General features: G+C 39.3%; 1 protein-coding gene across 4 annotated transcripts; it reads left to right on the plus strand.

Annotated features, from left to right (window-relative positions):
* Positions 1-2,199: 2,199 nt before the first annotated feature.
* LOC107800954 (senescence-specific cysteine protease SAG39-like) lies at positions 2,200-10,773 on the plus strand. 4 transcript variants are annotated; one of them, XM_075253780.1, is made up of 4 exons: positions 2,200-2,814; positions 2,895-3,229; positions 9,760-10,114; positions 10,345-10,773. In XM_075253780.1, the coding sequence occupies exons 3-4, from the start codon at positions 9,796-9,798 to the stop codon at positions 10,710-10,712; spliced, it is 687 nt and encodes a 228-aa protein (XP_075109881.1). In that variant the 5' UTR covers positions 2,200-2,814; positions 2,895-3,229; positions 9,760-9,795; the 3' UTR covers positions 10,713-10,773. The 4 variants fall into 4 exon arrangements, with proteins under 4 accessions (XP_075109881.1, XP_075109882.1, XP_075109880.1 ...); XM_075253781.1 differs by having other exon boundaries at positions 2,905-3,229; XM_075253779.1 differs by having other exon boundaries at positions 2,200-3,229.
* Positions 10,774-12,333: the final 1,560 nt, after the last annotated feature.

The following is a 12,333-nucleotide window of genomic DNA, read 5'->3' on the forward strand; positions in this document are numbered from 1 at the left end:
AGCGTAGCAGTCAGGAGCCCACCTGGAGAACAAGGGAGTACAATTTAAAGTTCTAGTTTTCAAATTCTTTGCTTTGTTTTGAAGTCAGGAGCTCGCCTGGAGAGCAGGGAATACATTTCAAGTCAGCAGTCAGGAGCCCGCCTGGAGAGCAGGGAATACTTTCAAGCGTAGCAGTCAGGAGCCCGCTTGGAGAACAAGGGAGTACAATTTAAATTTTAGCTTTCAAATTCTTTGTGTTGTCTATCTTGAAGTTAGGAGCCCGCCTGGAGAGAAGGGAGCACTTTTAAGTTGAAGTCAGGCGCCCGCCTAGAAAGCAGAGAATACTTTCAAGTCAGCAATCAGGAGCCCGCCTGGAGAATAAGGGAGTACAATTCAAGTTTTAGCTTTCAAGTTTTTATTGATATTTGGTAATGTGATCCATTTTACACTAACATCTGTGCCCAGCCACTAAACCGAGGCAGATAATTTTCTTGTTTTGTCTATTTTGTTGAAGTCAGGAGCCCGCCTGGAGAGCAGGGAATACATTTCAAGTTAGCAGTCAGGAGCCCGCCTGGAGAGCAGGGAATATATGTCAAGTTCAGCGGTCAGGAGCCCACCTGGAGCGCAGGGAATACATTTCAAGTTAGCAGTCAGGGAGCCCCGCCTGGAGAATAGGGTCAGTTTTTACTTTAGTCAAGCTTATTTTATAGTTTTCCTAGTCTATTCTTTAGTTTAATTTCATCATTGTATCAATAGTATAAGTGGTTTACAATTTTGCTAACAACTCACAAGTTTTCCTAGTGCAAACAGGGGCAGAAAAATTTCTTTGTTTTGTCTGTTTTGTTGTAATCAGGCGCCCACCTGAAGAACAAGGGGAAACAACTCAAGTTTCTATGGAAAGCAGTGTTGAAAGAAGACAACTCGAGTTTCAAGGGAAAGCAGTTTCGAAGGAAGACAATTCACGTTTCAGGGGAAAATGGTTCAAGGTGCAAGGGAAAACAGTGACAAGTAACAAGAGAAGACGGTTCAAGTTCAGCAATCAGGCGCCCACCTGGAAGAAAGGAAATTCATTTCAGAATGCAATTCAAGTCAGTAACAAAAGAAGCTCGCATCAAGAATTCGAGTCAGCAGTCCTAGATGATCAACAGAAGTTAGTCACAATAAAGGAAAAGAGAGAAAGGCAACAAGTTAATCCAAATGCAGAAGTTGATGAAGGATGTGAGCTGCTCAAGACATGGCTGAGGTCACAAGCACTACATGTACGGTCTTGGTCCGAAACTCTGAAGAAGAACGAGCTAGCACCTGCAACTAGCAAACGTCAAGGTTCAAATCTAAAGTCTGCATGAAGAACCATTCAAAACTCAAGATCAAGCTTCAGAAAACTTATAGTTAGGAATCTTGTAACTCGTAGTTGATAGGCTTAGCTAGTCTTTTTCATGTTTTGATTTTTGATGTAACAACAGGACTGCGGACTGGAACCTCGGCGGAATGGCACCTCGACCGGATCTACACCTCGGCATACTCTGTCATCTCACTCATTCACGTGGTCTGATTCCTTTATAGCCAAGGATATGTAGGTAGCCCAGATACCAGGGCTCGGTCACATTCCCCTTTTCTTTTAGTTTTAGTCTCTCCAAATAAGGGTCGAGTCAAAACTCTGTCTAGTCAGTCTTTGTCTGAAAACTATGTACGTTTCCAGTCAAAGAGGGGCAGCTGTAGACATGTGATTTTTGACCCTCCCCAAGATTTTTCATATTTTAGCGCGTAAACATTTAATTTAGGCATAATATAGATATTTTAAGTAATTTTGACTCTTTTACTTTATTTTATTACAAGAAAGAAAATCACAAAAATAGGTTCATTAATGTTTTGTAGTCATTTTTAATCTAAACAAAATCTTTAAAAAATATATGCAAAAATAGTATCGTATTTTTATTTTAATATGATATTTGAAAATACCAAAAATAGATTTGTTTTAATGGTTAGTTTTATTTTAATAATTATTTGAATAGTAGGATTAATTAAAAAATGGGCCCGTATTTTTAATCTCGTTAGCAGCGAAAGAATAGAGCTTGGGCTCGAGCAATCCATCTTTAGGCCTAATTTTGGACATAGCCCACAATTGTCAAGCCCATAATTCCTAGGCCCATACCCCTTAACCTAAAACCCTACCCAAAACCTAGACTATAAAAATAAAAAGGAACGAAAAGAACAGGGGAATGGACAAAAAAAAACAGAACAAAAAGCTGCGCCTGATCGATAGCAAAAGAACGAAACAAAGCGCTGAAAAATTGAACGAAAAGAGAACGGAAAGAACAAAAGGAATGAAGAAGGAACGAAGAGAATGAACGGGGGGATTAACGAAGAGAAAGGCTGAAAATGAAAAGAACGAGAAAAAATAACAAAAAGAACGGACAAAAAGCTAAAGAAAAAGGTTGCGCAGCCTTGACACCCACGAGACCCCCCTTGAGGTCATCGTCTTCAGCCCTCCTAATGTTTTCTTCTTTGACCAGCAAAACCCCACCCCAAAACAACCCTCTACTCCCCGTCTCCCTGCCAGCGGTGACTCGCCGAAACACACAGACGAGGACCCTCATCCCAACGACCAATCAAAACCAGTCACCAACATCCACCAGTTCGATCGACGACCTCCCTTCAGCAAAGTTGCCGGAACAAGCACACACACACACATAGCTGCAACGGGAGGGCAACAGCAGTGAAAGCAGCAGGAGTGAAAGGGAGATGACGAGTGGCGTTCGAAAAATCGATGAAACAGTAGTCTCGACATAGGTTTGTCTGAGCTGTCCGTTTGCGAATCCGAAGTGCCGATGCAAGGTACGTCGTTGAATGTTGTCACGTTTCCGGCAAAGTTTCCGGTGAGGCTTCGATGTCGAAGCTCTAACTCAAAGATTCAGTTTTTTTTAGGTCAGTTGGATCCTTCTTTGTTTTTAGACGTGTTGACTTTGATCATCCATAAAATTTGTTCGACAATTGGATTTTCTGGTGTTGAGACTCGACGCAATTTAAAAAAAAAACTTCAGTTTCGGAGATTGATTTTGAAGCTGTGTAGCCTCGTTTCGCTGCTGGAATTTCGTTGGTTTGAGTCCATTTTGGAACTCGCTTGTGAGATCTGCTCGGAGCCAATCGTTGAAGTCTCGAGGTCGTTTCATCGAGGGTCGGTCACGGTTCGATTTTCGTACAAATTTCCATCGGAGCTTGCCGTTGCACTTTCGTTTGGCTATAGTGAAAGGTCCGTTTTGATTCATCTCATTTACATGACTTTAAAGTTTCATATGTTTTGGCTGAAATTTCTCTTTGGTTTCAAAATCATATTTTCTCGTTGTTGTTTATAAAATGATGTCTGGCATGGATTAAGTTGCTAAAATATTTGTTTAAATTGAAGCTCAAAACCACTGAAATCAAAAAAAGGGCCCATGTAATTGAGCAAGATATATATACGTGATATTAGTTGCTATTTCCAATTGACTTTGTATGGTATTGAAGTTTAGTCATAAGTTTCCTTCCCTCTGTTTCGTGACTTTGTATGGTTCCTTCTATTTTGATTGTTGTTTGTCTTAATAGGTGTTTATACTTGTTCAACGATTTTATCAATTTTAATTCCTCAAAGTATTTGGTCCGATTGATTCACATGTTAATGGGTTGTGATGGATATGCTGATTTGAGCATTAAATGGGCTAAAATTTTAGTTGGATTAGAGGGGTGAAGTTTTGTTCACTTAATTATTTTAACTCTTTATGAATCGAAGCGTGCCGTTTAGCGAATTTTCCATGGCTTTCACGAGTGTTATGATTTAGATAAAAAAAATGAAAAAATGAACTTCGTAGTTTACCTTAGGCGCGTTAGTTATATAATTATCATGGCTATTAAAACCCGGGGGTGCATTTTGTGTGACCCGGTTCTAATTTCCAACAAGGTTAAATAGAGCGTGTTGTGAACCACGGGTGTATTTCATGTGGCGTGGCTTTCAATATGTTTTAAATAACCTTGAATTAATTCTTTAAATAAGTAAAAGCGGTTTTCAAAAGCTAAAATACACATAGGTATAAAAGTGTTTTAAAATCATATAATTAAGCCAAATTGTAATAGTTTAGCGACCGTGCTAGAACCACGGAACTCGGGAATGCCTAACACCTTCTCCCGGGTTAACAGAATTCCTTACTCGGATTTCTGGTTCGCGGACTGTTAAATAGAGTCATATTTTCCTCGATTCGGGATTCAACCGGTGACATGGGACACCATAAATCTCCCAAGTGGCGACTCTGAATTTCTTAAAATAAATCTCGTTTCGGTTGTCCTTTAATTGGAAAAACTCCTTTATATGCCCCTTTTCCGGGGTGTAGTAAAAAAGGGAGGTGTGACACTGAGCGCAAATCAATCTTAGAAAACACCCGTGCTCCCTGAAACTGGTCAAACAGATCATTAATACGAGGCAAAGAATAATGGTTCTTCACTGTAACCTTGTTTAACTGGCGGTAATCAATACACAAATGCATAAAGCCATCCTTTTTCTTCACATACAAGACAGGAGCACCCCAAGGTGATACACTGGGCCGAATAAAACCCTTATCAAGAAATTCCTGTAACTGATCCTTCAACTCCTTCAACTCAGGAGGAGCCATACGATATGGAGTAATAGAAGTGGGTTGAGTGCCCGACAACAGATCAATGCCAAAATCAATATCTCTATCAGGGCGGCATGCCGGGAAGATCAGCTGAAAACACATCGGGAAAATCTAGTACTACTGGGACTGAATCAACTGAATGGGTATAAATACTGACATCTCTCAGATAAGCTAAATACGCTTCACACCCCTTCTCAACCATAAGCTGAGCTTTAAGAAAAGAAATAACTCTAGTGGGAGTGTGATATAAAGTACCCCTCCACTCAACACGCGGTACACCTAGCATAGCCAGCGTCACGGTTTTGGCGTGACAATCAAGGATAGCATAATGGGGCGACAACCTATCCATGCCCAAGATAATGTCAAAATCTACCATGTTGAGCAACAATAAATCAACTCTGGTCTTAAAACCACTAAGAGCAACCAAACATGATCGATAAATGCGGTCCACAACAAGAGAATCTCCTACAATAGTAGAAACATAAACAGTGGAACTCAAGGAATCCCGAGATACACCCAAATGCGGGGCAAAATAAGAAGACACATAAGAGTAAGTGGAGCCTGGATAGAATAGAACTGATGCATCTCTATGACAACCCATGACAATACCTGTGATGACAGAATCGGAGGCAACAGCCTTGGTACGGACATGAAGGGCATAATATCTAACCTGGCCTCCCCTCTAGGGCGACCTCTACCTTCCCGACCTATACCTCTAACTAGCTGAGTAGGTGGGGTAGCAACTGGTGCTGTAATCATAGCTTGAGAACTCTACGGGGCACGCTGTGGCTGAGAAGTCTATGGAGGCACACTCCTCCCAAGTCTAGGGTAATCCCTCACCACATGGCGTGTGTCACCACACTCAAAACAAGCTTTGGGAGGACGTGGCAGTGAGAATTGTACGGTACGGGTACTCCAAAACCCCTGAACATCTGAAACACTGTGTAAAATCTGAGATGCAACCTGAGTTGGCTAACCCACAAAACCTCTACCATGCCTTACTCTTCCTCCAAAATAAGAACCAATGGGTCTCTCCACACTATGAGGTCTCCTCACTTCCCTATACTCTCTCTCCTGACCTCGTTTGTCCTCTACTCGATGATAGGTCCTCACCACCCACTGAAATGGGACCACAAGCTATGTCGCCATGACACCGGGAACTTGAACAATGGGAACTCGCTGCTCTGGAGTGGGGGTGACGAAAGTCTGGATCCCTTCCCCGATCTGTGAAGTAGTTGGTACAACCTAAATCAACCCCGCCTGAACTAATATACCAAATATGCTCAGGAACTGTGCTAATGTCTCCTGAAGTGCTGGAGTAGTAGTAGCAGTAGGCGTATCCGATGCCTGGGCTCTGGATGGAACTACTGGTGGCTCCTCGGTGGCAGCTCGCGCGGGTGCTCTGGCTACACCTCATGCGCATCCTCGGCTTCTACCACGGCCCGACCTCTGACGGCTCTTGCAAGGGGCGTGGGTGTCTGATCATCACTGGTAGCACGTGTTCTCACCGTTTGTGAGAGAATGGAAGACAAAGGTTTAGGATTGTGACGTCAAAATCTCGCACAACAGGGAAATCAAATGAAGTGGAATTTTCCTAACGGTTATCCAGCCTCTCGTAGATAAGTACAGACGTCTCCGTACCGATCAACGAGACTCTAATAAACCGGCTTGTGATTCATGAGTCCTATGAACCTAGAGCTTTGATACCAACTTGTTACGACCCCGGTTCGCCCTCCGTGAACCATCGTGACAGCATCTAGTCCTTACGACTAGGTAAGCCTAAATTGCGGAAGATAACCAAAATTTACAAAAGTAAAACAATTTAAAAGCAGAAATAAGGGAATAACAGTGTTTAAATGTGCCGCTTGGCATGCACCATATATAAATCTCAAAACCAATATCCAAATCCAAGACCCGGAAACCCACGAATCACAAGCTAAGAAAAAGAAATACCTCATAGCTCTAACTTAGGAATTTGTCGAATAAAAACAGAAAGTACAGAAGGGCTAAATACTAAATGGAAGGAACAGAAAGGGACTCCTCGGTCTGAGGACGCAACAGATGTACCTCGAAGTCTTTAAATAGTCGCCGCCCTTAAGGATGGTAGGCCTGAGTAGAAGTACTTGGATCTGCACATGAAAAACATGCACAGAAGGGGCATGAGTACACCACAACGGTACTCAGTTAGTGCCAAGCCTAACCTCGGTCGGGTAGTGACGAGGAAGGTCAAGGCCCTACTGAGGTTATATACAATATAAGGGTTAACAGTGTGGAACAAAACATTATAAATAAGTGCAACAGTAAGAAATAACATAGAATTGACATAACAACAACAACTAGAACAGAGACAAAACAAGCCACAGAAAGAAATACAGCTCAACACAGAGATAACAACCAGGGCACCTTCCAGGATACCGTCCTGTAGTCCCAATTACAACTGTCCAGTAGATCTCCCGGGATACCGTCCCGTAGTCCATCATATATATGTCCGAAGGATTTCTCGGGATCCGTCCCGTAGTCTAACTATCAATGCGCGAGGATCTACCGGAATCCCGATTGGTAGTCCTAAATGTAATTACCCAGTACTGGGGGAATCTACCGGGTGCATTCCTGTAGTTCCATCTAACTGTGCAGGGGGATCTATGAGGAATCTAACCAGCAGTCCCAAAGTAAATGTGCAGGGGGATCTATCGGGAATCTAACCCGCAGTTCCAAAGTAAACAGACAAGGGGTAGCTACCAGAATCCCACATCCGTTGTCCCAATGTAAATACACAGCAGCAGCAAGAAAATATTCAGAGAAGGAAAATTTCATATTAAGGTAACAAATAATTCTAGTCTAGCATGATGCACAGGGTTCAGGTAAACAGATTGAGCAATTAAAGCAATTTAATCACTTAGACGTGCTTTCTAAGCTAATAACGAGCTTAGTAGTACAAGTAATAAAAGCAGGAGAAGGAACATACTGATAAGTACTTAAAGAAAATCGGATTTTCAATAATTTGCATAAGTACACACTCGTCACCTCACGGACAAAGCATTTCAATTATCAAATATATCAATCCTAAGGGGAAGATCCCCACACAAGGTTAGACAAACCACTTACCTCGAACCGACTCAAAATCAACCCGACACCACGTCTTTGCCACGAGTACTAGACCTAAAATGACCCAAATCTATTCAATTTATTTGCATAATGTTAATAACACTTCAAAAACTGATTATACAATTAAATTCTAAGGTAATACGCGAAATTGTGTAAAATGACCAAAATGCCCCTGGACCCACATCTCGGAATCGGGTGAAATTTATATTTTCAGAAATCTCGTACTCTCACAAGTCTATACATAATAAGAACACTAAAATCGGAGTCAAAATGACCCCTCAAATCCTCATTTAAAGGCCTCTTAAACTCAAGCCCTAATTACCCATTTTTTCCCGAATTTCACACCACTAATTAGGTCTTTAATCACATAAAAATGAGTTATGAAGTCAAAAATGTTACCTCCAAGTGATTTCCCTTGAATCCCTCTTCAACCCTCTTCAAAAAGCTTCAAAATTGCCTAACAATGGAGGAACCTAGGCTAAAATTCGCGAAATAAACCTTTTAAAACATTCTGCCCAGGCATTTAATTGCTTCTTCGCGAACGCGGTCAAAGCCTCGCGTTCGGGAAGCACAAAAATGACGTTGACCAAAAGTTCTCTTACGCGAACGCGACAAGGACCTCGCGAATGCAATGCTTTACCCGTCTAACCTTCGCGAACGCGTTCCTCTCATCGCGAATGCGATAAGTAAATTCTACTGGGCCAAATTTCCTCCTTCGCTAACGCGAAGCTAGTCGCGAGCACGGTTCACAAGTATCCAGCCCTTCGCGAATGTGGATCTCCCATTGTGAACACGAAGGCTTAATATTTGCCTTCCTCAAATGACTCTTCGCGAACGCGAAGGGTAAAATTCCTTTGCAACAACTGAACAAAATATGTAACTTTTTAACAATTTAAAATGATCCGTTGAGCATCTGAAACATACCCGAGGCCCCTGAGACCTCAACCAGAGGCACCAACATATCCTAAAACCTTATTCAAACTTGTATGAATCTTCAAAACACCTCAAACAACATCAATTCAACCAAAACACATCAGATTCAAGCCTAAGTCTTTCAAAATCTTCCGAATCACGCTTTTGATCAAACACCCAACCAAACCACCTCCGAATGACCTGAAATTTTACACACACATCCCAAAATGACATAACAAAACTACTGCAACTCTCGAAATTCCATTCCGACCCTCGGATCAAAATCTCACTATCGAACCGGAAACTTAAAAAATTCATTTTTCAGCATTTCAAGCCTAAATTAGCTACGGACCTCCAAAACACAATCTGAACACGCCCCTAAGCCCGAAATTACCTAACGGAGCTAACGAAACCATCGGATTTCTATTCTGAGGCCGTCTTCATACTGTTCCGACTACGATCAACTTTCCAACACTTAAGCTCTCATTTAGGGACTAAGTGTCCCAAAACTCTCCAAAACTTAAAACCGAACATCCCGGCAAATCAAAATAGCAGAAATAAACTTGGGGAAAGCAGTTAATAGGAGATCAGGACGTTAATTCTTAAGACAACCGGCCGGGTCGTCACAGTTGGAAACAGAACATCATTCTAACCTACGAGTAGCTATAAAAAAATAATATATATTGGACATTTCTCAAGAGAAAAGAAGTCGAGGCTGAAACTGTTGACTGTTAGATATTCAGTACCCGAGAGAGAAACACATAAAACAAGAATCGATTAGCAATTAAGCAGAACAAATTATGAATCTTTTACTGTTGGAGTAAAATTACTAAACAAAGCAGCATCCAGGCAAAGAACTAGCTAGTCCAAATCACAATATTTGGCATAGCAAACTGTGAAAAACTACTGCTATTTTCATACCAATACATCTGATGGAAGATCATTCATTCAGCTAGAGGAAAATGCAAATACAAGAATCTATATATACCAGTATCTCCAAAGGAACATATACACCACTACTTACAGCTTACAATTATCTTCTTTATAAAGAACTTCTTTAATATGAAGTTCCTAATTCTTCTTTTTGCAACTCTTGGAATATGAGCTTCTAAAACTACAGCAAGAACACTTGCTGATGAACCCCTGATGCTAAAATATGAGCAATGGATGGTTCAATATGGACGTGTATACAAAAACAATGCTGAAAAAGATAGTCGTTTCAAGATATTCAAGGAGAATGCAGAGTGAATTGAAGCTTTTAATGATGTGGCAAACCAGCCTTACAAGTTGGGAATCAATGCATTTTGCAGATTTAACTAAAGAGGAATTTAAAGCAGCTCGAAATGGTTTGAAGATTCCAATTTGTAAACCAAAAATTACCTCATTCAGATATGAAAATGTGACAGTAGTTCCAACAACTATGGATTGGAGAACAAAGGGTTCAGTCACACCAATTAAGGATCAAGGACAATGTGGTAAGTGGTCTAGCCTTACATTTTTATAACGATGAAGGATTTAATTTATATACAATGACAATATAATCTAACATGTTGTATCAAGTTGCTTACCATTATTTCCCAGATTACTAGTTCCACTTATTATTGAGAAGTACATGTAATTATCTTTTAGGTGACGCGACACTATCAGTTCACATTAATAGTTATTTTGTGGTCCTCTTAACATTTTTTCTATTACAAACAAACAGGGAGCTGTTGGGCATTTTCTGCAATAGCACCAACAGAGGGGATTACCAAACTCTCAACAGGAAAGTTGATCTCCCTATCAGAACAAGAATTGGTGGATTGTGACAGAAAGAGTGAAGATCAAGGATGTGAAGGCGGTTACATGGAAGATGCATTCAAATTCATAGTGAAAAACAAAGGCATAACAACTGAAACAACTTACCCTTACAAAGCTGCTGACGGAAAACGCAACACAAAAAAGGAATCTTCCCGTGTAGCAGATATCAAAGGCTACGAGAAAGTACCCAAAAACAATGAGAAATCACTCATTAATGCTGTGGCAAATCAGCCAATTTCAGTGTCTATTGATGCCAGTCATAAGAACATTTAGCTTTTCATGCATGAGAACAATTCTCAAATTTCTATACTAGTCATCAAAGTTTGGTCCTACCAACTTGTTGGTCTCAAATATTTCACGCAGTGATATAACAGACATATTGAAAAATCTAAAATATAGAAAGGAAAAGGCAATGATATAAGAACATATTTGCATATATCATAAAGACATAGACTTTTATCTAAATGATATTTCCACTAATTATTTTAAACTATTTACCCTCATTATAGTTTACGAAATCTTTATTTCTGTTAGTGGAGTAAAGGAATCCTTTAACAATATGTATGAGCCCTTTGGAAGTCAAGTCGTTTTTCACATATATTTTAAAGGTAGGTACTCTTACCAATTGTATCCCCATACAATTTTCTTAAATAGCTCTATATCAAATAGTCCCCTCGTAGTCAGATCGATCCTATTGGCATAGTTGAGTTCAATCATCATGATAGCAAAGAATTTATTTAATTTTATACTCCCCCGGGTGGTCCAGGCGTCTAGTGTAAAATTGAATAATTCTTTCAATCCATACATCTAATGCAATAAATAATTTTAACATATTCTCGAACTATAAGTCTCATGATAGTCAGGTCGCTCCTTATAAACAAGAAATAAGTAAAATAATTTACCTTGATGGATAGCTCTATAATAAAATATTTTATATTTTATTATTTAAGAACTCAAATTTTAGTAAGAGAGAATTGTTACTAAAATAATTTTTAATAACATGAAGATCAAATTTTTTATAGCATGTGAATTTAGTTCAAGTTGTCTACATGCTTAGTTCTAAATTAATTTACATCACATGTAATAAATAATTCAAAATTATGTAATGAACAAGCATGTGACATAAAAATAAAATTCAACATTCTTCTAACATGTTTCATCTATATATCACATATATCACAAAAAAGTAATTCATGCCAGAATATCATTATTAATTAACATCTCATGAACTAATAACAATTAAAAATAATAATAGAATCATGTAACCTATTATAAATTCCCGTCGTATCTAATACAAAATTTCAAATTCAAGTTATGAACTATCTCAATAGTTATATGAATACATATTTTATCCACAATAAAATAATATCAACATTCAAACGATTTGACTATTGCACAAGACACATGTATTATGGTTTGAACTCTTCAAATATAATATTAAAATATTTCGTAAATAAATTTTAGACACAATAAACCACGGCTCTGATACCACTGATGGATTGCGTATAAATGTTCGTAATACGCAGCGGAAAACAATAACAATCCTAGGCAGATCTTGAAGTGTTTAAAATTAATTTACATGTCAATAGATCGGATCTAAGACGTACCTGGTGAAGAGAGTCTCGTTTCAAAAAAAATTTGATAGTGCGAAGACTCTATGCGTATCCACATCTAGACTGATCCTTGCTATCAACTCTTTGATTAATGAAACCCGCGAACAAATTGAACGAAGAATATTGTGTTGAAATTTTTCTCAAAAATCTCAACTCAAAGATAAAAGAACAAGAAACATTTTTCTTGTAATTGTATTTTCTCTCTTGGCTTTGTATTGCACTCTCACTTTCTCAAACTGTTTTTCTTCTAAAGAAATTAATGCATCAAATTTTCTCCATCA

This window comes from Nicotiana tabacum, chromosome 5 (assembly GCF_000715075.1).
Source record: "Nicotiana tabacum cultivar K326 chromosome 5, ASM71507v2, whole genome shotgun sequence".
Taxonomy (NCBI): domain Eukaryota; kingdom Viridiplantae; phylum Streptophyta; class Magnoliopsida; order Solanales; family Solanaceae; genus Nicotiana; species Nicotiana tabacum.